Source organism: Carcharhinus amblyrhynchos, chromosome 9, assembly GCF_965287045.1.
Source record: "Carcharhinus amblyrhynchos chromosome 9, sCarAmb.v2.hapA, whole genome shotgun sequence".
Classification (NCBI taxonomy): Eukaryota; Metazoa; Chordata; class Chondrichthyes; order Carcharhiniformes; family Carcharhinidae; genus Carcharhinus; species Carcharhinus amblyrhynchos.
In genome coordinates this window covers 53,755,063-53,780,966 of record NC_137332.1, presented here as the reverse complement: position 1 = coordinate 53,780,966, position 25,904 = coordinate 53,755,063, and the positions used below count along the sequence as shown (strand labels likewise).

Below are 25,904 nucleotides of genomic sequence, written 5' to 3'. Positions count from 1 at the left end.
AGAACACTAGAAGACCTCCTCCCTCCTCCCATGGACATCAAAACACCTCCCCCCACCCTGTCTGACACGGAACTCCGGCATGGGGCACTCCCAATAGGTCTCCCTTCATGGCTCCCCTCTCAGTCCCCACCCCCTTAGCACTGCCTGTGTACCAGGTGAGCTCTGCCTAGACGTGTCCTCAAACTCCTGGGGGCTTAAATTAATTCCGAGACCCTGGCATGGTCATCATGCCTGGTCTCATGAGTGATTCCCCCTGGGTTTGCACTGTACCTGAAGGTCAGAAGTTGGGAGAATCTAGCATCGAATGGCTTAAGCATATTTAAATGCTACTTCAAATTTGCTAATCGGCGCTATGCCCTTTCTGGGCATGATCTGGTTTGTACCAGTAGCAAGGGACCAGGATGATTGCCAACTGTTTGACGCCAGGCCCTAAACCCATTTTTCAGCACACGTACTGTGATTGGCTTGATTTGCTCTGTGCAGCGGGATCAGAAAATGCCACCCAAGTCTCTTGTTTGATCCATGTTGAATAACTGCACTCTTGTTCCTCAAAAGTCGATCTAATTAAATCGAGAAATGGTACATCAAAAACCCTATGAATGCTATGCGACTCTTATTTGTGTATTTTTGCTCTTCCCAAATTCCAATAAAGTAGTTTGTAAGCTACTTGTTGCTTATGTACCATGATATCTTAGATATAGTATAGGATGATGTTGACAGACAATCTTGATTCAGCCACCAGATGTCACTAGTTTGCTTAAATACTATATAAAAAGGGTTTTCTGAATACCTGGAGCATCTAATTTTCTGTCAATAAAAATAAAATTAAATAACCATTAAATTAGTTTAATGGTTATTTAATTATACCAGCTGGATGTAACCATATCCAGGTATTGGTAGTCTTCCAGTCTTGCACACTGATACATGAGATAAAGGGCACATAATTTCAAACTACCCTGTTTCATCTGGTTTAAATAATAAGTGGACTGTCTATTCTATTTAAATAGGCTGTGATGGAATGAATAATTTGAAATGTCTTTGGGATATCAAAGTATGCAGCATTTAATAGGTTCTTGCACAAGGAACCTGATGACTCATTCAGAATTTTCAGCACATTTTGATTTTATTATTGTCGCATGTATTAACATAGTGAAAAAAGTGTTTCTTGCGCACCATACAGACGAAACATACTGTTCATAGAGAAGGAAACGAGAGTGCAGAATGCAGTGTTACAGTCATAGCTAGGGTATAGAGAAAGATCAACTTAATGCAAGGTAAGTCCATTCAAAAGTTTGACAGTAGTAGGCAAGAAGCTGGTCTTGAGTCAGTTGATATGTGATTTTAGACTTTTGTTATCTTCCTGAAGGAAGAAGGTGGAAGAGAGAATGTCCAGAGTGCGTGGGGTCCTTAATTATGCTGGCTGCTTTGCCGAGGCAGCTGGAAGTGTAGACAGTCAATGGATGGGAGGCTGCTTGCGTGATGGATTGGGCTACATTCATAATCTTTGTAGTTCCTTGAGGTCTTGGAGCAAGAGCCTTACCAACCATTTCTACTGAAGGCTAAGATAATTAGTAGTATGGCAGGTGCTAGACAGCCTTAACACACACTTTTTAATGCTTCAGGTATGATGACTACTACAAAAAATTATTCTCATGTGTTTTAAACGCGCATACTATTATAATGTTGTAATTAGAGTGGTATTGTGTATATCATATACCAGTTGCATTGCTAACATTTATAGTAGGACTACCATCGCGTGTGCGCAAGCGCGCACAATTTTATGGCAATAAGTTTCAATAATCTCTGATCTGCAGATTAGATACAGGTAGGACATAGTTGGTAACTTGTGTGACATTCTAAGACTTTCTTTTAAGTGTTGTGGCAGTGACAGATTTTTAATTTATCCAACTACAGTCTAAGATATGTAATTAAAAATGGATTCTTGGTGCCACTTTTAAAACACTAAATTACGATTATAACCATTTAAGAACCACAATTATGCAAACTAGTTTATAAAAATGTAATTTCTATAAGGAATAGATTTCCACAACATCATTTTCCTATTTCATAAAGTTAGCATTATCCTGGAATGAATTTTCTCTCTTGTAGTGTATGTGTGAAGAACACCAATAAATATTTCCAAACCCAGACTGGTTTATACATTACAGCGAAGAAAGAATCAAACCAATAAAACCTCAATCTTCAAAAATTTCTTTTTAACCTAGACAACTGATGTTAGCATATGGTGTCAGCAGAATACTTTGTGATGATCATTTGCTTTGAGTGAAGTGGTGAACCAATTAATGTATTGTATATTTTGCCCTGGGGGGTGGTTGTACAATATCCTTTACTGCTGTTCAATCCCAGCTGATAATACTGGACACATCTGAGTGAAACTTAGCATGGTAGATACTAACTTTTGTTTAAAAACTTGAAATAAGTTACTAAATAAATTCACAAGGGTTTGCTGATTAAATTTGCTGATGAAAAGAATAAAACATTTATTAAACAGAAAAAATGAACAATATTGTGCCAGACAAAAGAAGTTGGAAATATGATACAAATCCCAACTATCTCTTTACAGGTACATATAAATTTGGAAAGATAAAACAATTCAGGACAAGTATGCAGTAAATGCGAACCAGCTGGCAAACTAAACAGATACACCACCATTGAGCCATAGAATCCCTACAGTGCAGAAGGAGGCCATTTGGCTTACTCACTTGCATCAACTCTCCAAAAGAGCATCTTATACAGGCCCAAACCCCCACCCTATAATTGTAACCCTGCCCATTTAGCATGGTCAATCCACCTAACCTACATATCTTTGGACTGAGGGGGGAAACCAGAGCACCTGAAGGAAACCTACACAGACACAAGGGGAATGTGCAAACTTCACACAGTCACCCAAGGCTAAAATTGGACCCAGATCCCTGGCTGCACGGCAGCAGTGCTAACCCCTGTGCCACACTTCTGGACCACCATTCCGCTCTCCACACTCAAAGCAAATGATAGATTCTCTGAACTTCTCAAGAACCCAGTCAGTATACTGTGGTTTGTTGTGCTGAGCAGTCCAGTCTTGCTGATACTCTACTTCTCAAGGGGGCTTCCAGCCTCCAAGGTCAAAGAACTTTCAGAATTGTTAAGATACAGAAGGAGGCCATTCTGTTCATGTCTGCATCAAATGAGCATTATGGCTTTGTCCCATTCCCTGCCTTTTTCCCCATATCTTTGCACATTGTTTCTATTCAGATAATAATCTGATCCCCTCTTGAATACTCTGAACCTGCCTCCACCACATTTCCTTGGAAATCTTGCACTCGATTAATTCACCTCCAAGGTTTCACTCTCATCCCGTGAGACTCCTGTGGAAGCTTCATCTTTCAAGTACATTATTGGATTTTCGGTAGTACTAAACAGAATTCCATTGCTTCAAAATATCCTCTGTGCTTCCCTATAATTCTGTCTTTAATGTGGAGCCAATTTATTTGTTCCTTGTGTTTAATCAGACCTATTTTAGATTCCTGTCTTTTCCTTTAACTTGGAACTTCAGTCTTGGACCTCTTCATTTACTTAAACAGAGATTTTCCTCTTGAGAATAGAGAGTCATTGGAACACCCTTCTTAAAAGACAGTGGACGCAGAGCTAGATGGATTTTTGACAAACAAAAGGGTGAGGGAATACCAGCAGTAGGTAGAAGATTACAGTCAGATTAACCATGATCTTTATTGAATGGTGGGGGAGGGGAGTGCTGAGTGTCCTATTCCTCCAGTTTGTATGTTCATATATCGTTCAGTGATTCATAATGAAAGCCATGGAAGTAAGATGTGTTTGAGCTATGGAAGAGCCCTGCAACCTCTTGATCCCAGTTTTCTGCAATTGCATGTTCCAGCTCCTTTTATAGAGCAGATAAAAATCATCTCTTGTTTTTGGAGTTTCAAATTCAATCCTTTGGATTCATTGGGAACTGGGTCATAGGTACTTGAGAAAATGATGTTCTTTTCTATTGTACAACCATCAGTTGTTGCTGAGTGCATATTCTGTGTAAAATATACAAGGTTTGATAACTTTAATAAATATGTGATCATCTGATTTTAACCTTTAATTGTATGCCAATAAACATGTACAAATGAATGGCACATTTTTAATAAAAATATTAAGGACATGGCTTGTATGTTTTTATGATGTAGGAAAAAGCTTGAGTTTGGGTTTAGCTCCTGTATGTATAATATGGCCCAACGTGGGGCTGGGAATGAATCTTGCTTATTTATTGATCTATTAGGGCCAGTTGCATTAAACATGCACATCTTTCAGCATCTGTCCCAATGTTTCTAGATATCATATGACCATTTTCTTTTAGAAATAAAGCAAGATCAACACTATGAACTTCAAGCTTGTGCAGTAAAATGTGTTGGAACCATGAAGTATGACAATACATGAATGTATTGTAATATGAAGGAGAAATTACATATCCTGAATAGAGTAAGAATTGTCCTTGTGGTTAGTAATATGACATCCTTGGTCATTGAGACGTATAAGATGATGAATGGGATGGATAGGATAGAGGTGGAGAGACTCTTCCCGCTCAAAAAAGACAGTAGGACTAGGGGGCACAGCCTCAAGATAAAAGGGGGGCGGTTTAGAACGGAGTTGAGGAGGAACTTCTTCAGTCAAAGGGTGGTGAATCTCTGGAATTCTCTGCCCGTTGAAGTGGTGGAGGCTGCCTCGCTAAATATTTTTAAGACGCGGGTTGATGGGTTTTTGATAAGAGAGGGGATTAAGGGTTATGGGGAGAGGGCGGGAAAGTGGAACTGAGCCACGACAGATCAGCCATGATCTTATTGAATGGCGGGGCAGGCTCGAAGGGCTAGATGGCCTACTCCTGCTCCTATTTCTTATGTTCTTATGTTCTTATTTGAGTTGATACCAATTTTTGGCCATGTTGTTGAGTGCAGTAAAACTAACATTTTTAAATGTTATTTCCAGATCCCTTGATCTCAAAGCCAGAAAAATTTAAACGAACACCGTCAACAAACAAAAGCCGTCAGCAACTTCAACGGGAACGAGCGTTGCAGCAGCTGCAAAGTCACAAAACTACTCAGCAAAATCAAGCTGCTCATGACCTTCAAGATCAACAATTGTCCAAACCAAAGATGAAGCCTACACAAGTCACAGAGCCACCATCACCCAAACTAGAACCAGAGCAGGCTCTGCAAATGACTGAAAAACAATCAATTGAAATTGGAGTAAGCCATCAGAAAGATACAGATAAACCTGGACCCAAAGCATCATTTACATTCCAAGACTCCTCAGTTCAAGAATTATCGACGGAACAAATCAAAGGGCTGGAATTGTTAGTAAGTTTTGAATTAAATATGAAATTACCCATAGATACATTGGTCAATTATTCAAGTTATCGTCATCTGACTAACTTGGATTCAATGCAGCAGGGTCCTTGGGAGAATAGTCAGTTGCATTGGAGTAAGATGAGATGCAAGCTTAATTTTCTAACATGGGAGCAGGGATAAGCAACTCAAGCCTCTTCTACCATTGAATTTGATTGTGACTGTTCCCCATCTTCTTCCCATTTACCTGCTATAGTTCCATATGCCTCAGTACCCTTGCCAAAATATCAATTAATTTCAGTTTTGAAATTTTGAATTAATTTAGCCTGAATGGCTCAACATTTGTGATAAAGTGGCTTCATCCTTAAACAATATATCTCTAAGTTTAAGTTCATGCCCCTTTTGTTCTGGATTCTTCATCCATAAACAAATGTTTCTATTTAACTTATCCTTATATATAAACAGCTTTAGAATGCCCTTTAATCTTCCACATTTGGGTATACAAGCTTTTTAGCCAAGATATCATTCTGGTGAATGTTATCTCAGGGCTGCACCCTCCAAGGCAATGTGGAAAGTGTTGTTGGTCTCCATACCACTTAGATGAACTCAGACAAAGAGCAGGATCATTGCCATAAATGATGTCCAAGAGAGCAAATGGAGAAACTTCAACATGATGATTCCTACCATTTTCCATTCACTCAGAATTAACAAAAGTAGTTTTGCTCCTGTACTATGAAGATGTAGTTTCTGAAATAAATGGAGAAGTGCCATGGAATATTCATAGAATCCCTGCAGTGCCGAAGGAGGCCATTCAGCCCATTGGGTCTGCACTGACTTCCTGACAATGCTATTTACCCCACTAATCTCCCTAATCTACATTTCTTTTGATTGTGGGAGGAGACCGGAGTCCCCAGAGGACATGCATGCAGACATGGGGAGAACGTAAACTCCGCACAGTGACCCAAGGCCGGAATCGAACCCGGGTCCCTGGCTAACCATTATGCCATCCAATCAGTTTTTCATACATTATAGTCCATTCTTTTAATATACAGCAAATTTGTTCCATCTATTATTGTACAGTATTTTCTCATGCCAATGCAATTTACTTGCATGATACAGTTTGCTTACATAAAACATTGATTGCTTTCCCTTTCTCTCTCCATCATTACTCCTTCACCATCACCCGAATTCAGATTAAGAATTCGAGATATCATCTGTGTTCTCCTGTAACAATCTGTAGATGAAATTTTTGCTCCTGTTTGTTAATCTGTCAGGAAATGTGATGGAACATGAGGAAGTTTGATCTGCATTGGGCTGCACTGTACACTTTGGACTTTTTGTAGCCTATGGCTGGCTAAAGTTGAAAATCATTCCCCAACATTGACCACTCCATTCCATCAACAAATGTTCACCAAAGAAAGTCTATGCCAATGAATAGTGCTGGCATCTCCCTGTACCCTAGCATAAGAAACTCGGTCCTACTTAATACGTTCTCAGTACAGCAAAACTTTAGTACCAGCAGGTCTGTAACACATATAATAGGCATACACGCCTACTCTTAATTAAAGCTGTTTAATTGATATTAAGTTTTTAGCACTAAATGCCTATTTTCCTATTTTACTTTGTAAAAATTACTTTGAATTATCAGGAATGATGGATGATGCCACTCAGGTGTAACACATTGGTGCACTCTTTATAACTCTTTACCTTAATTATAAAGAGTGCTTCACACTCATGGTTTTTATCTCTTTTTCCTTTTGGGGAAAGATTTTCAAGCTGATTATTGACTGTTGAATTTTCCTTCCATGACTGACAAGTCCTGTTGTTGTACTCGAACCCAGAGCTTCTGGCCCTGTGATTAGCACTACAATGTCAAATAAATCAATCATATGTTGTTAAAGCTTTTATGCCATTCTATTCAATTCATCTTCTATTAAATAAGACTATTATCTCTAATTGAATAGAAGATGGCACACAATAACTGACCAGTTTTTGTTTAAAAACACAAATGTTGGAAATACCCAACAAGTGATTTGACATGAGGGGAAAAAAACAGGTGTTGGAATCATCCTCTGACTTGAAGCAAAGACTTCCTTGCATTTGTATTTTTACTTCTCTATTTTTCCACTGCTCAATCTGTTCAACAAAAACAGTATTGGTGAGCTGTTGGCTAAGTCAGCTCACAGGAAGTAAGGAAAAAATTGTAAAGACGCTGCACAAAGTCAATTTTATTTTTCCACAGGCGCGAGAGATCACGTCTGGAACAGTTGCAACTGGAACAACGATTAATGGAAGAGAAGAATAAACGCAAGAAAGCCCTTCTTTCAAAGGCCATTGCAGAAAGGTATGGAACATTCTTAACAGCAGGATAAGCTGACTCACTAAATTGGCCCATCAATCCTCATTTGTTTTATGTACTATTGTGTCCCTTCAGAGCCAATATTCAAAGAAGTTACTTCACACCAAACTTTAGGCCATTGGAAAAGTTTTTTCCCCTACATTGTCAAATTTGTCCCAGTTTGTATCACACCAGAGCACAGCATTCATATCCTAGGTTAACACAATAACATTTGGTTATTTTCCAACAACCACTTATTTGCAACATCTTGACCATCTAACTTAGTGCAGCCAACCATTATTTTACTCTTTTATGTAACATGGGCATCAGTGGCTAGGCAAGCATTTATTGCCCATATCTATTTGCTTTTGAGAAGATGGTGATTAACTTGCGTCTTGGACTACTGCAGTCCATGTGCTGTAATTATACCTCAGTGTACTGTTAGGTAAGGAGTTCCAGGATTTTGATCCGAATTTAGTGAAGGAATGGCGATATAGTTCCAAGTCAGGATGGTGTGGAGCTTGGTGGGAAAGTAGCAAGTGGTGGGTCCTCCCATGCGTCTGTTGCCTTTGTCCTGGCTCTCTCAGTTCAGACCCCATTACATTACTCCTTTGCTTATGCATGTGCAATTGCCCACTGAAGTGATGAGGGGGTTTTGACAATAAGGAATGCACACCGAAGTTTTTTTTTATTTATTAATAAGTGACAATGTTAAGTGTTAAATTTAAGAACTTGTATAGACACCAGTCATTTAGACTTTCTTCAGCTTCATCTAAAGATTTTAAAATTTAAATGGGTTGTTGTGGTAAGTTGTCAATCGCTACATGTCTATAGTAGTTCTAACCAGTTATGCATTCCAGGTCTAAACGAACAATGGCAGAAACTGTGAAACTAAAGCAGATCCAAAAGGAACTTCAGACCTTGGACGATTTGTTATCAAGTGATGTCAACATCTTACGGAATCGGATTGAACAGTCCAGCTGGGAATATTATCAGGCTAAGTAAGAATATGTTTGTCCTGTAAGGCACAAGCCACTGCTTCTATTCTAACCATCCAGGTCCAAGTTATGACCATTCTAATTAAAGAATTGCAAATACAGGACTTTCATAAAAGTCTTTGTACAACTTCAAACTTGGTGTAGGTATGACAGCAAACTATAAACAGCAAGGAAAACATATTGCTTTAAGTTTTTTAATGTTAGGTATGGACTCCAGTTTTGTAACGCACAGTCTGTCTTTTCTGTCACCATTTTCAATCAGTTTCAGCATCTGAAGTAAAATGAAGCATTGGCAATATTAATGAATTGTGTTTTCACGTGTTTACAGATTGTTAAAAGTTATTGAAGATTGAAGTTGCACAAGGAGTTCATTAAAACTGTAAAGAATTGGGGGTATTCAATCACCTCACTCTCATTGAATTAGTATAAAATTTCATGTGAACGTCATGGGCTAAATCACTGATCACAGCTGATGCTGGTCACTCTTCAGGTACTTATAGAAAGTTATTGGATAGGGATCAAATTGTAATTCTGGTCTAATGTCCCAGTTTCACTATCTGAGATCCTAAACCAAATTCTATCTTTAGCTTATACTGCCTAACTATAGAGACCACGATGTGGATTTACCCACTGAGCTGTATGAACCATTTGTGATATACTTTTTAAATTGGAGGTTGTTTACAACTTTTTTGAATCCTGATTAATTTGCGATTGCTGTGAAAACTATTTTCATATACTGACTATAATGAATTATAATTGTTATCAATTCAACAAAAAAATTAAACATTTAATCCTCTGATTATTAACTGTTTGAAAGGTTTACTTTCGGTAAATTGACACTTAAGTATCTTGCACGCTACAGTTTTTTTTAAATCAAACATTTTGTGCTTAGAACAGGAGTTTGATAGAAAAGGGAAATTCTATATTGGAATTTTATAATTGGATTAAAAATTAAGTTGTTTGGATGAGTGTATTGGTCCTGGAGTAAAAATAACATTTTGTTTCATGTTTGTCATGTGTACAATGCATATCATCTTAAAAATAAGAAAAACTATATGCATCTGTGTGTGATGGAGACAGGGTCTCAGACTAGGGCTGAACTTTAGCTTCAGCAGCCAAAATGATCTCTCTGGTTTTGTACCAATTAAGGCTTAGATGTAACTGTTTAACTAACAACTATGTTTCAAAAGATGTTGAAGTTGGGAAAAATGGGGTATTAATCCAGTGAAGAGAATAATATCATCACTTTACAGGTTTCACTAACAAAACTAAAAGAAGTCTTTGCTGACATTTAGTGTGAATCTCATTGAACATAAATGATCAGTTAATTGATGCAGATAATGTGCCCTTTGCCTCTTACTTTGATTATTTTTCAATGAAATTCATTCTAAGCCGCATTTGATGTAAGGAGTGTGTGGGAGACTGCAACAAAATACAAACTATTAATAAACGTGTATAGTTAATTGGAAAATTAATTGCAGCTATATCATATGCAATAACGCATGAAAACAGAAGTCACATACTGCTTGGATAATCATCTAAATGGGATGGGGAGCAAAGAAACCTAGGGGTACAGGTACGTATTACTAAAAGTAGTGAAGCAGGTTAAAACTGTTTTCTAAAAAAAACTGCTATTCCTTTATATAAGGATACAAAAGGGAAAAACTTAGGGAGTTTCTCATGGAGTCTTAAGGGACAGGGCAATTGTGGAAAAGATATTTCCATTTTGTATTAGACCAGAACCAGAGGTTACTAATAAATTGAGTAGGGCATTCAGGAGGAATTTCTTTACTCGATGTATAAATATTCTGGCTGGGAGTTTTGCTAATGTCACAAGGGAGGATTTAAACTAGTTTGGCAGAGGGGTGGGAACCAAAGCAAAGGTGAATTAGCTGAAGGGGAACCAGAGAGTAGGGACAGTAAGAGAAGAAGCAGGCAGAATGTGGTTGCTAATCAGAGGATCTGGTGGACTGAAGTGCATTTGTTTCAATGCGAGAAGTGTAACAGGTAAGGCAGATGAACTTAAAGCTTGGATTAGTACTAGGAACGATGATGTTGCCATTACAGAGACTTGGTTAATGGAAGGACAGGATTGACAGCTTAACATTCCAGGATACAGATGCTCCAGGCGGGATAGAGGAGGATGTAAAAGGGGTGGGGGAGTTGTGCTACTAATTAAGGAGAATATCCCAGCTGTACTGCGGGAGGACACCTCGGAGGGTTCATACATGGAGGCAATATGGGCAGAGCTCAGGAATAGGAAGGGTATAGTCACAATGTTGGGAGTTTACTGTAGGCCACCCAACTGCCAGCGGGAGATAGAGGATCACATGTGTAAGCAGATTTTGGCAACATGTAAAAGTAACAGGGTTGTTGTGGCGGGAGATTTTAACTTCCTCTATATTGACTGGGACTCACTTAGTACTAAGGGTGTGGATGTGGCAGAGTTTGTAAGACGCATCCAGGAGGGCTTCTTAAAGCAGTATGTAGATGGCCCAAGTAGGGAAGGGACCATACTGGACCTGGTAATGAGGAATGAGCCCGGCCAGGTGGTCGATGTTTCAGTAGGGGAGCAGTTCGGGAACAGTGATCGCAATTCAATAAGCTTTAAGGTACTGATGGATAAAATGTAGTCCTCAAGTTGAGATGCTAAATTGGAGGAAGGCTAATTACAACAATATTAGGCAGAAACTGAAGAATGTAGATTGGGGGCAGATGTTTGAGGGCAAATCAACATTTGATATGTGGGAGGCTTTCAAGTGTAAGTTGACAGGAATTCGGGATCAGCACATTGCTGTAAGAATGAAGGACAGGTATGGCAAGTTTTGGGAACCTTGGATAACGAGAGATATTGTGAGCCTAGTCAAAGAGAAAAGGGAAGCATTTGTCAAAGCTAGGAGGCTGGGAACACAAGATGCATATGTGGAATACAAGGAAAGTAGAAAAAACCTTAAGCAGTTATTGAATAGGCACATGGAGCATACCAGAACAATAGGGAGTGGGATAGCTTGATCTTGAGTTTGGACATAGCTCGGCACAACATTGAGGGCCGAAGGGCCTGTACTGTTCTATGTTCTATTGAGTAAGGAGGGCTAAAAGGGGGCACAATAAAGCATTGCCAGCATGATTAAGGAAAATCCCAAAGCTTATATAAAGAACAAGAGTAGCCAGGGAAAGTAGTCAAGGACAAGGGAGGGAATCTAAGTGTGGAGCCAGAGGAAATGAGTGAGGTATTAAATGGGTACTTGCTTTAGTATTCACCAAAGAGAAGGACTTCGTGGATGATGAGTCTGGGAAAGGGTGTGTAGATAGTTTGAGTCATGTTGAGATCAAAAGGAGGTGGTATTGGGGTTCTTGAGAAACACTAAGGTAGACAAGTCCCCAGGGCCTGATGGAATATACCCCAAAATACTGAGGTAAGGGAGGGAATTGCTGGGGCTGAGAACGTTTTGTGTTCTCACTGGCTGCACTTCTGGGGAGTACACACAGTAAGAAATCTCTCAACACCAGGTTAAAGTCCAACAGGTTTATTTGGTAGCAAAAGCCATTAGCTACCAAGTAAACCTGTTGGACTTTAACCTGGTGTTGAGAGACTTCTTACTGTGTCTACCCCAGTCCAACGCTGGCATCTCCACAACATGACTACAGGGGAGGTCCCAGAGGATTGGAGAATAGCCAATGTTGCTCCTTTGTTTAAGAAGGGTAGCAAGGATAATTCAGGTAATTACAGGCCAGTGAGCCTTACATTAGTGGTAGGGAAATTATTGGAGAGAATTTATTCCCACTTGGAAATAAGTGGACTTATTAGTGAGAGGCAACATGGTTTGGTAAAGGCGAGGTTGTGTCTCTCGAACTTGATCGAGTTTTTTGAGGAAGTGACGAAGATGATTGATAGGGCAGTGGGTGTTGTCAATATGGACTTCAGTAAGGCCTTTGACAAGGTCCCTCCAGGCAGACTGGTGCAGAAAGTGAAGTTGCATGGGATCAGAGGTGAGTTGAGCCAGTTTTGTATCTACCTTCTCAATCAGAGGACAGAGGGTAGCAGTGGAAGGGTGCGTTTCTGAATGGAGGGCTGTGACAAGTGGTGTTCCTCAGGGATCAGTGCTGGGACCTTTGCTATTTGTAATATATATAAATGATTTGGAGGAAAATGTAACTGGCTTGAACAGTAAGTTTGCAGGTGCGACAAAGGTTGGTGGATTTGCGGAAAATGATGAGAACCATCAGAGGATACAGCAGGATATAGATCAGTTGGAGACTTGGGTGGATGGCGTTTAATCTGGACATGAGGTAATGCATTTTGGAAGGTCTAATACAGATAAGAAATATACAGTAAATGGCAGAACCCTTAAGCGTATTGATAGGCAGAGGGATCTGGGTGTACAGATACACAGACCACAAAGTGGTAATGCAGGTGGAAAAGGTAGTCAAGAAGGCATACAGCATGCTTGCCTTCATTGGCCACGGCACTGAGTTTAAAAATTAGCAAGTCATGTTGCAGCTTTATAGAACCTTAGGCCGCATTTGGAATAAATTGTTCAATTCTGGTCACCACACTAACAGAAGGATGTGGAGGCTTTGGAGAGGGTACAGAAAAGATTTAACAGGATGTTGCATGGTATGAAGGGCATTAACTATGAGAAAAGGTTGGAAAATCTTCCTTTGTTTTCACTGGAACAACAAAGATTGAGGGGCAACCTGATAGAAGTCTACAGGATTGAGGCATGATCAGAGTGGATAGTCAGGAGCTTTTACCCCAGGGTGGAAGAGTCAATTATTTGGGGGCAAAGGTTTAAGGTGTGAGGGGCAAGGTTTAAAGGAGATGTACGAGGCAGATTTTTTTTTAGAGGGGGTGGTGGATGTCTGGAACTCCTTGCCAGGGGATGTAGTAGAAGCAAATACGGTCATGACTTTTAAGGTGCATCTTGACAAATACATGAATAGGATGGGAATAGAGAGATATGGTCCCTGGAAGGGTAGGGGGTTTTAGTTAAGTCAGGCAGCATGGTCGATGCAGGCTTGGAGGGCCAAAGGGCCTGTTCCTGTGCTGTAATTTTCTTGTTCTCTTGTTCCTTGTATGGTAATATGCTACCAGAAGACATGCTTGAAAAATAAATGCATACAAGGGGGAAACAGACATAAGAAAGAGTAATAGAGGGCTGTGTTGATGGGTTACATGAAGATGGGTAGGAGTGAAGTTCCTTTCGGAATAAATGGCAGCATAGACCAATGAATGGCCTGTTTCAAAACTAATGCAAAATGCTGCAGGGGCTAAAATTCTAAAATTGGAAACAGGAAATGCTGGAAATAATCAGGTCAGGCAGTATCTGCAGAGATTGAAACAAAGTTAACATTTCAGGTCAATTACCTGTGGTTAAAAACTCTAAGAAAATTAGAGATAACATTTTAAGCAAATAGAGGTAAGAAAGAAAGATGTGGAGAAAATAATTTTAAGAACGGCCTGTGCTGGAAGGTAGGAGACAGTGATGGAAGACAGAAGGAGATTGTAATGGGACAGGTAAAGATACGAGATGGGAAAGCTGAATCATCAACAATAATCACAAAAGTAGAGTTAAGCAAAGGGATGGGAGTGTTTATGATCTGAACATTGTTCAGCTGTATTGAGTCCAGAAGCATTGGTGTGGAAAGGGGCATCATCAGAACAGTGTCTCCATCTCTGTTGCAACTGGGAGTATGGAATATGGATCTTGCAGGATGAGATGAAAAGAATTGTAATCAAAGTAGCTGCAGGAGACAGTGGGTTTACAGTGGATAATGATCAATGGCCTATCCCCAGAAATGCAGTAAGAGGTCGAGAAAGGGAGGATTGTGATGGACCAGATGAAGACTCAGGAAGGGTGAAAACTATAAGCAAAATTGAACTTCTATCAGATCAATTTACCACAAGATTGGAGACTGCAGTGAAGATTTCTAAAGCAGATGAGGTCAATGATAATCTTGGGAACAATGGCTTAATGTTCAATGGTGAAGATGTTTTGTTCAGTCTGTTTCATAGAAAATGTTCACAAAACATCACCCCATCCATGGGTTAAATAATGTTAGGGTTGATTGTGAGAAAACAATGTTGCAAGTTCAGATGAAGATGAGTTTGATTGAGGGGAGCAGAGAAATTAAAACAACCAATGTCAGTCAGGCAATTCTCAATGGAAAGATCCAAAGAAGGAAAGGAGACAGATGGATCAGAGATTCTGAAGATAAGAGAAAAAGACTTCTCACTGAGTGGGTGGCACAGTGGTTCACACTGCTGCCTCACAGTGCCAGGGACTTGGGATTTGAATCTGGGAGCATTACCCTGGATCTCTGGATTACTAATCCAGTAGCAATACCACTACACCATTGCCTCCCCTGTTTGGTGTCGTGAAGATTGTGAACAAGCATAGTGAAAATATTTACTTCAACCAAGCATTACAACCCATCATTCAATACTACTGCAATAGTATTTTATTATGATGCATTTTGGAAGCTCTAATACAAATAGGAAATATACAGCAAATGGCAGAACTCAAGAGTATTGATAGGCAGAAGGACCTGGTACACAAATCACTGAAAGTAGCAACACCGGTGGAGAAGGTAGTCAAGAAGGCATGCAGCATGCTTGCCTTTATTTGCCAGGGATTGAGTTTAAAAATTGACAGGTCATGTTTCAGCTTTATAGAACCTTAGTTAGGCCGCACTTGGAATATAGTGTTCAATTCTGGTCACCACACTACCGGAAGGATGTGGAGGCTTGGGAGAGGATTTGTCAGGATATTGCCTGGTATGGAGAGCATTTGCTATGAGGACAGGTTGGTGAAACTTTGTTTGTTCTGACTGGAATGTTGGAGATTGAGGGGTGACCTGAGAGAAGTCGACAAGATTGAGAGGCATGAACAGATTGGATAATCAAAAGCTTTTTTCCCGGAGTGAAAGAGTCAGTTACTAGGAGGCACAAGTTTAAGGTGCAAGGAGCAAGGTTTAAAGGAGATGTACAAGTCAAGTTTGTTTTATTAGAGTGGTGTGTGCCTGGAACTCAATGCTGGGAGAGGTAGTGGAAGCAGGTACTATAATGACTTCTAAGGGCCATCTGGACAAATACATGAATAAGATGGGAATAGAGGGATATGGTCCCCAGAAGGGTAGGGGGTTTTAGTTCACACCAGCAGCATGGCGCAGGTTTGGAGGGCCAAAAGCCTTGCTCCTGTTCTGTAATTTTCTTTGTTCTTTGTTTGTCAATTCTGGCCTCAGGTCACTGTCCGTGTGGAGTTTGCATATTCTTCCCAGGTTTTCTCTGGGTGCTCCAGTTTCCTCCCACAGACAGATGTGGGTTAGGTTGATTGGCCATGCTAAGTTGCCCCTTAATGTCAGAGGGACTAGCAGGGCAAATATGTGGGGTTATGAGATAGGGTGGGTTTGTTGTTGATGCATGCTCAATGGGCTAAATGGCCTCCTGCAGTATAGGGATTCTATGATTCGTAATAATTAGTGTGGAAGTAAAGATGGAAGAAGAGCACAGCATCTTGCTCGGCTCAAAATCCATTCAGTAGTGTCGTGGATGAAGTTTGCAGCCTTTGTTAAAGTCTGTTCAGGATCAGCAAGGATATCTAAACACGTGGGGAAGAAGGGATGATGTCTGAAGTAAATGAAGGAGAAAAATTATCCAAGAGGCATTGGCCTCCTGACCTGTCTTATGCTGTAAACTCAATACAAGTCTGTTCAATAACTATTTATCTGCAGGATAATGAAGTGAAATATCATTCATTGCTCCTTTTTATCCTTACTGAAATTGTTGTATTGCCTATCTGTGCTACTCCCTTCGATTCATACTTGGAGCATCAATAAAAGAAATTTTACAGTACTGTCAGCCAGCGCACCATTACAATCGTGTGACCTGATCCAAGCTGTAGTTTATTCAACAAATAAATTTGGATCTTCAGAGCATCATAATAAAATAATATTAATTATTAATATACTAAATGATGAGTTGTCATGCTTGGTTGAGTTAGATATTTTCACTGCGCTTGTTCACAGTCTACAGTACATCAAATGGGAGGCAGTGGCGTAATGGCATTACTACTGGATTAGTAATCCAAAGATCCAGGGTAATGTTCCCAGGTTCAAATCCTACCCTGGCAGGTAGGATCATAGAATCCCTACAGTGCAGAAGGAGGCCATTCAGCCCATCAAGCCAACAATAATTCCACCCTACCCTCATAACCCCATGTATTTACCCTGCTAAACCCCATGACTCTAAGGGGCAATTTAGCATGGCCAATCAACCGAATCCGCACATCTTTTGGAGATAGTGAAATTTGAATTCAATAGAAATCTGGAATTCGAAGTCTAATGATGACCATGAAACCATTGTCAATTGTTGTAAAAACCCATTAGGTTCACTAATGTCTGTGTCCTTACCTGGTCTGGCCTATGTGTGATTTCAGAGCCACAGAAATGTGGTTGACTCTCAACTACTCTTGGGCAACTATGGGTAGGCAATAAATCCTGGCCAGCCTGCAATGCCCTGTGAATTAAAGGCATACCTGAAGTGGTTAATAGTTGCGTCTTTCTCTCAAACCAACTATATTGACAGCCAAGACACCAGTTCAGTTGTACTGAATTTATATTGACAGTATTTTAAGGTCAACATTCAAGATCTATGTTTATTTCAGGCTGTTTGGGAACACATTCTGAAAATGAGCTTGAAACTTTTAAGATGTACAGTACAACTTTAATTACCATAATCATTGTACTGATTGTATGTTACAGTAGTTTTTGTTGCATATCTTATTGGTCGGAATTCTCTTGTCTCACTGCAGTGGATGGGGATTTGGCTGAGTGCCAAATTCTCTGTCCTTGCTTGCAATGGCGGCAGTGTTCATTGGAAAGATTTAAGAACATAAAACATCTGTATGTGCAGTTCTTCAACCTCCTGAGTTTTTGGCCTTACCTTGTCACCTGAAGAGTGTGGAAGAGTTAATGAAAACTAGGCAATTTCCCTACTGGATGTAGCAAAAGTGACACTAGACATTGGTAATTCAAATGAAGGAATGGCATTGGTTGGGAGAGGGGGAAAAATGTTATTAGACTATAGTGCATCTCTTAATAGCTGATAATGACAACCAGTGATTGTAAACTCTCTCCTATCTCAGTTACGTGTTGATAGGACCTGAGGAGCAAGAACAGAGTTCCATACAAAGAGAAGTTATTCAGAATTGTGCATTGTTTTTTCATCACTTTGCAACTATTTTAATGACTTGGAATAATATTTGCACTCACATCCTGGACAGTGAACAGAATTCATTTTGCTCATTATGCATCCTTTCCTTGCCCTCAGAAAGAGGTATGATAAGGCAGAAGTGGAATATGTTGCAGCAAAACTGGATCTATACAAGAAGACTGAATTGAAGGAACAGTTAACTGAGCATCTGTTCACCATAATCCAGCAGAATGAATTACGTAAAGCTAATAAGCTGGAGGAACTGATGCATCAGTTGGAAATGGAGACAGATGAGGAGCGGCTGGAGCTAGAGATTGAAGTGGACAATATGTTGCAACAGCAGGAAATGTTCAAGGAAACTAATCTGACTAAAGCAGGTGATGAATCAGCACAGCAGGCTGTTCATGAGGGGGACAATCTGAGTCACGCAGTTAAATTAGTTGAAAAAAAAGAGATCCCTGCTGCTAATGACACAGGTGAGAAAGATTCAAAGGACAAAACTAAAAAACAACTGGAGAACTTGAATCATACAATGTCGGAGGAGATTCAAACACCAGTTGCTATGAACTGAGAGGGTACGGCGTTTCACAATGGTTTTGGGTAAAATTGATGTTGGTTTCCACAATATGATCATCCATCTGTTGGCAACTTAATCCATACCAACTTCAGTTATTTAGAAAAGTGACCAAATATTCAACACAATTTTTGTGCTTCACATTTTACTAATGAAGAATTCAACCAGTGGGGGAAAAAATTGAGTTTTGGGTGTGTAAAACAGATTACAAAATCAGAGGTATTTTAGACCTAAAGATTGACCTGTAACTTGAGGCATTTTACAAGTGTTCCTATGCTTGGTAATCGCCTACAACAGTAACTTACTGTAAATTTTGATATGTGCAATATAGTTAGTTTCTCCATGATGTCTTCTAAGATTTAACTGGTCAGAAGGTTGAGGCTCACTAAAGTTGCCTTCAGTACCTCATAATTTTATGCAAACTTTTTAAAATATTCGAATAAACAAATATTGACATTTTCTCAAGTTTAAATTTACTGTTAATAATGACTAGTTTATAGGTTTGCTTGAACTCTAAGTATTTTTAAAAATTTAAAACAGTTTCAATGGTGCCACAATGGTAAAGAGCTTGAAGATGAAATGATTTGGATAACCATTTTTGTATAATTTTGGATTTTTTTATTTTTCATTCTGTCACTTTCTAGAGTATTAACATTTTAACATTTAAAAGGGTTGCTGTGGTAGAGCCTTGTTATAGGTGTTACAGCAATATACCAATTGTCGATACCTTTTTATAAGATTGAAAAAGTTTGAATATTATACAAGCAGTGGACTATGACCAATTCAGAAGAATTGAGATGAGTAATTAAAAAATTAGCCACACAGGTACAGTGTTTCAAATTTGTCTATCTGAAAACCAGAGTTGTCTAAAAAGTGCACATTTTTATATGTTGCTATGCATCACTTTTAATTGTTATTAAATGAGTAAATTAACTTAGCAGGACAATCCCAATCAGTGCTGCAGTGGCACAGTGATGTGCCAGACTAGTTGTCAGCTTCCACACTGGTCTTTATGGTCTGAGCCTTGAGCCCACCCAACCTGAGTCAGTGAATCGGCCTGCCATACCTTGTTGTTTTGTTTATTTTCAAGTATTATTTCTTCACTTGAATGGAAAACAACTTTTCCACTTTATTTAATGTATCACCTATTAATTGAATTAAGTTTCAGATTTGTTTTTCTCTGAAAATCAGCAACTTCCAAAATCTGATTGTTTTGATACACTGTACCTGTACGCAGAAATTAATTTATAGAATTTGCTTTTATTTAGGTTCTGTAGAAGTGAAAAAATCGTCTCAAGTTTATTGAATGCCTTTGTTTAATAACTAGATGTTTGATTTTTAGATATTTATGCCCACTCCTGAGACTTACATGGTAACAGATTTAATACTGCTGCTTATGCTTGTTTTGATTGGTTGCTAGACCAATATGGAATAACATGTATTTATTTGTCAGATCCACTCTTATTTTGTTGTTTGCTTCCATAGACTTGGGTGGACGCTAACACAATTTGTATACATTGATTGCAAAATGTATATGAAATGATTTACACCAGATTTGAGTCTATTATTTTTGTTTATTCTAAGCTTGTTCACTTTGCAAAATTGTATTTTTATATTTATGCATAACTCAATTGATTCAAAATCAACCCATTTAAATGTATTTATGTGAAATTAAATCTGAAATTACAACTCTGTCTGGTGCTGGGATTCTTGTATTTTTAATTTCCCTGCTAACCCCCCCACATCCCCACATCGTTCTCTTTTTCAAAAAAAAGTAACTGTGCTTGGATAATGACCCCCACCAGTACAAACCCTAGTTATTAAATCACAGCCTAGACTGAACTTAACAGATGTCCACATTGTCAGTATGCATTTGCTCTATTGGTTTCTTTCCTCCATCTCAACCATTAATTGCCTAGTCTAGAGAAACTAAAATCAATTGTGTTGTCTCTATAAAACTTGCTCCTCATCAGATTAGAGGAAGTAATCTGTGGTGGTTTATATTTTAATGAATCATGGGTAGGATGCAGTTATAAATAGCCTGCATCAGAAGCCATATTGATATGCAAATGTGCAAAGATACTATTAAAAACAATGTCAGTACTTCTTGTTTTTTTAAACAAAATATGAATACTGTTATCTATAAATTTTAAACCAATCTTAAGAGCCAGCCATCTGGAACTTAAATGAACCCAACATAACTGTCTCTTGCAAGCACCATTCCGTTTTGAATTAGAGTCAAGTGCTCAGCTATTTCAATTAGTCAGTCGTTAATAGGTAAAAAAAATATTTTTATTCCCGTCCTTCATCCACAACTTCACAAAAAAACCTTTTTGGTTCGAAGCAACTGTCGCTCATTAAAAGACCAGGTTCCAGATTAGGCATTGCCATTTGTACCCAACAGAACAAAACCTTAATTCATATTAGTTTCTGCAAACTCCCCACCAGACACATGAGGCAACACTAGTAATATGACCTAATTCAGTATATTTCATGTACAAGTCAGATGGATGTTAAAGGTGGGTCTATAATGAGTAAAAAGTGCATACGAATTGTCTGAGGATTTCAGTTTCCCAGGATTTGTGTGCACTGCTTAAGAAAACCAACACACTTACATGGGTGCCATTTGCCAATTTCATTTCATATTCCAGGAATTCACCATCACTCTTTGATATTTTATACCTAAAATTGTTCTCCTGATACTGCCCTCTTCTGGGGTCTGAGAATTTCACATTTTTCTTTTTCATAAAGCCACAATGGATCTTGAAAGTTTTACTATTCTTAATGCTCTTAAATAATTTGATTTCGCATTTTCACCTTGGATTCAATGTCTCCTTTTAAAGAGATGTGAAAAGTGGATGATGATCTTGGAACAATATCCCTGAGTGCATTTGAATCAGAGTACAAGGAATGGATAGAAAAGCAATTCATAAGGATGTTTCTGGGACTTGAGAAACTGAGTTACAGAGAAAGATTAAATAGATTGGGACTTTGTTCTGCACTCCAGGGAATAATGAGGGGAGATTTGATAGAGGTGTATAAAATTATGACGGATATAGACAGTGAATACAAGCAGGCTTTTTCCACTGAGGCTACGGGAGAAAAAAAACTAGAGGACATGGGTTAAGGGTGAAGGGGGTAAAGTTTAAAGGGAATATTGGGGGGTGCTTCTTCAGAGAGTGGTAGGTGTGTGGAATGAGTTGCCAGTTGAAGCTGTGAATGTGGGCTCACTTTTAACATTTTAAGAAAAACTTGGACAGGTACATGGATGAGAGGGGTGTGGAGGGATATGGTCCAGGTGCAGGTCAGTGGGACTAGGCAGGAAAAAAAAGGGACAAAGGGCCTGTTTCTGTGCTGTAGTGTTCTATGATAAATTTTCCTACTGAAAACATGTTTTTCATACCAAAGTATAACTTTTTTTGTTATGCCTTGGTAGTACTGCTATTGCTACGCTCTGCTTTTAAACAGAAGAACATAATTTAAGAACTAGGAGCAGGAGTAGGCCATCCAGTCCCTTGAGCCTGTTCTGCCCTTCAATAAGATCATGGTTGATCTTTTCATGGACTCAGTTCCACTTACTGCCCGCTCACCATAACGTTAATTCCTTTACTGTTCAAAAATTTATCTATTCTTGCCTTAAAAACATTCAATGAGAGAGCCTCAACTGCTTCACTGGGCAGGGAATTCCACAGATTCACGATCCTTTGTGTTTATAACTTCCTCCTCCAACTCAATCTAAATCTGCTCCCCCTTATTTTGAGGCCCCTACTTCTAGTTTCACCTGCCATGGAAACAATTTCCCTGCTTCTATATCTATTCCCTTCATAATCTTATAGAAACATAAGATCTCGCCTCGTTCTCCTGAATTCCAATGAGTATAGTCCCAGTCTACTCAGTCTTTCCTCATAAGCCAACCCTCTCAACTCTGGAATCAACCTAATGAATCTCCTCTGTACTCCCTTTGGTGTCAGTATATTCTTCCTCAAGTAAGGTGACCAAAATTATACACACTACTCCAGATGTGGCATCACCAGCATCTTATACAGCTGCTACATAACCTTGCTGTTTTTAAACTTCAACCCTCTAGCAATGAAGGACAAAATTCCATTTGCCTTCTTAATTAGCAATAAATATTGAGCATTAATTTATTCTAATTACCTGTAAGAAACTGCTTGTGCTTCTTGCACAAGGATACCCAAGCTCCTTTTCACAGCAGCATGCTGCAATTTTTTACCATCTAAATAATAGTCCATTTTGCTATCGTCCTCAATGCTACATGTTAGTTAGATACAAGGGATTTGTATCAACGGTAGACCCTTTTACCACACCCTATTTAATAAGTGGATAGATAACTGCTTTTTAATCTTTGACACTCACCCACCTCCTACCTGTAGCTCCATGCAGTTGCTTGTGTGATAATGGCCACAGCCTGCTAACTGTGTTGGGTGACAGGTCAAATCAGTTGAGGGTAATATAGAGACTGATATCCATCCTTGCTAAAGCACAAAAAGTTTGTTAATTGATGTAGCAGTGGAAATGTTCAGCTGTACAGGTGCAGAAAGTACTGCAGATGACCACATTCCCAGTCACCTTGACCTGTCAGGCCACTAGGAACAGATATGGAAAACTGAGTGTGGAGCTGACCAAGCAACATTCATCTCCACTGCTATCAACTTACGGTAGGTGTTTAATGTGTCTTGCAGGCACTGTCAAACGCATTGTTATATACCAAAACGAGCAAATGCACTCTAGTATTCACCCACTTACTATGACATGTTGCAGGTATAACAACGCTCTAGAAAAGTTAGCTCTGTTCTCTTTCCACAGATGCTGTCAGACCTGCTGAGATTTTCCAGCATTTCCTGTTTCTTTTTATGACAAAAAAAAGTGGGAACTCTGCTTCTTGCAATATACTAACTGTATTTGATCAAATAACAGGTCCTGACCCCAGTATGGCACTGTTCTGATTGGCAGAGCTATCACAATACAATATTGACAGTGCCACTTTAATCAAAACTTTCCCACAGAGGAGGGCTAGCTAACAGAGCTATCAGCAGGTTACACGTTCTCCTGACTAAGAGTTAAGTAACAAATTTTCCCTCAAGCCTCACGTCGCAAGAAGTCTATACTCATCCTGGGGCCAAAAATGATAGCCTCATGACCCTACGTCAACCTCTTGTGAACAGCACGTATGTAACAAGCATCAGTATGTATAATAGAACGAATAAGGACAAAACCTGAGAATCAGGAGAGCTATTGTAAACACTCCACCTGAGAACAAGCTCATTGTAATGGAAGGAGCCTATTGTTTGGTATGGGGTGTCCTGGGGATTGAGGTGTGGGGAAATGTAACAGCGATTGCGCGTTTGGCCTGAGTCTTTACACCCACTGAAATACATCAATCACCAATACCAGCTCTCGATAGGAGGCAAAATCCAAAGATTGGCATCAAATTGACTTTAATATCACCTGCCAGCGTAACATGTAAGAGTATGATCACCCAAGAGGAATGGAGTGCTCTGCAGACCATACAATACCACACTTCAAGATGAACTTATTGTCTCAATGAAAACAAGACCAATGAGTACTAGAGCCTCAAGGAAGGTAAGAACCCTCACAATATGAGGTTGAAGTCCAACAGGTTTGTTTGAAATCATGAGCTTTTGGAGCATTGTTCCTTCAGCAGGTTCAACATGCATGAGGGAGAGTGGAACTCAAGTTGTAATTCCAGCTTGCTTCTGAGCTACTCACCTGAAGGAGCAGTGCTCCAAAAGCTCTTGATTCCAAATGAACCTGTTGGACTTTAACCTGGTATTGTGAGACTTCTTACTGTGCCCACCACAGTCCAATGCTGGCATCTCCACCTCAAGAAAGATGTATAGAAATCAGCATCTGCAGAATATTGCATTCTATTCAGCCCAAGACATTGGGAACATCTATTTCCCCAAAGAAAATTCAAGTGATGATGCTGAAGTGGCATGGTCAATCTCCAAATCAATAGTTCTGGAAGCTGCAGTAATGTCCTGGGAACATAGAAAAGAAAGCACCATGATTAGTTGAATGAAAAATATGATCAAATGAAGGAACTGGTACAGAATCGAATGTGTGGAATATGCAACACGACTGAAAGCTGAAGTGGGGCAAACTCAGGGAGTGTAGGCTGCAGCAGGAGAGCAATAAACAGAGAGGGTTAAACAGACAGCAATGTAATACACACACTCACTGCAGGCAGACACATGACAAATTACAAATAACTTCATCTCAAATGGCACTAACACACAAGAACAAAAGAACTGATATCACTTACCAAGGTTCGGCAATGCCTAGAGGAACCATTCTGCCTCTGAAAAAGTAATCAAGTATCAGGGAAATGGGGGATAATTAACTCGCCATCCAAATTGGTTTGACAAACACAAGGTTTTGATATTGTAAAGAGGTAGACGAGAGATGGCCAGAAAATGATTAAAGCTAAAGCACACAGGACAATGGATCTGAATAATGTGATCAAAAACAGAACTGTAACCAATTCAAAGTAACAATCTGATGACCTAATCAAAATGTAGCACTTTGTAATGTGTAAAAGTATAAGAATATGTAAGAACTTATGATTAGCAGAGAAGCTCAGAAGCAGACTGAAATTATAGCTCCGAGCTCTGACCTCCCTCATGCATGTTGAATAAAGCCATTTTTGTTGAAGTTCTACATGGTCTCAGAAGACTCAGTTCGTTCATTCCCTCCAACAGAAACCAAAGGAAAGTCTGCTTCTAAGAAATCATTCGAGGAAGCAAAAGGAACCTGCAACAGAAGCTGTGAATGATCCAAGCTGCATGGTGGGCCAAACAAGCCAGACAGCTTCAGGTAATACACTATCACCATAACATAAGGAATAACTACAAGACATTTAAAAAGTAGTATGGCCCTCTCTCACATGGTTCCTCGCTTGTTGTTAGCACTGAATGGAAATCCATCCTAATGGACAAGACAGTATCAGAAGTATCCTTAACTGAACATTTAGCATAAATGGGATTTCTACAGCCAAGCTTCTAGACTGACTCAAATTTGAAAACCTGGACTTCAAGCCCTCTGTTGTGAAGGTTGACAAATACATCAGATCACTACTCCCAAAGAAAGTTTCAGGTTCAGATAAGATCCCAGGAGAAATTTACAGATCTGGGGTCACCAGCTAGCCATCAAACTTAATTATATCTCAATGTGGGTTCAACAAACCATTCTCAGGAGTTCAAGGATGCCTGAGAATAAAGGAAAAGGACACAAATCTGTGTATTGCTTAAAGGGAAATATGAACATAGAACATTACAGCGCGGAACAGGCCCTTCGGCCCACAATGTTGCGCCGACCAGTCTTATTTTTAAAAAAAAACATTGACCCACTAATCTAAACCAATCCCTTTTCGTCCATAAACCTATCCACCAAT

The 25,904-nt window shown here is 39.3% G+C and overlaps 1 protein-coding gene across 2 annotated transcripts in view; it reads left to right on the top strand.

Annotated features, from left to right (window-relative positions):
* gorab (golgin, rab6-interacting) overlaps positions 1-20,163 on the top strand; it is a 37,775-nt gene extending 17,612 nt beyond the window's left edge. Inside the window, exons 2-5 of one of the 2 annotated variants that reach the window (XM_080195687.1) lie at positions 4,987-5,353; positions 7,588-7,689; positions 8,544-8,684; positions 18,013-20,163. In XM_080195687.1, the coding sequence (XP_080051813.1) occupies positions 4,987-5,353; positions 7,588-7,689; positions 8,544-8,684; positions 18,013-18,466 (1,064 nt within the window). In that variant the 3' untranslated portion in view covers positions 18,467-20,163. Of the gene's footprint in view, positions 1-4,986; positions 5,354-7,587; positions 7,690-8,543; positions 8,685-17,827 lie in introns of both variants that reach the window. The other variant, XM_080195688.1, reaches the window with a different exon arrangement.
* The last annotated feature ends 5,741 nt before the right edge of the window (positions 20,164-25,904 follow it).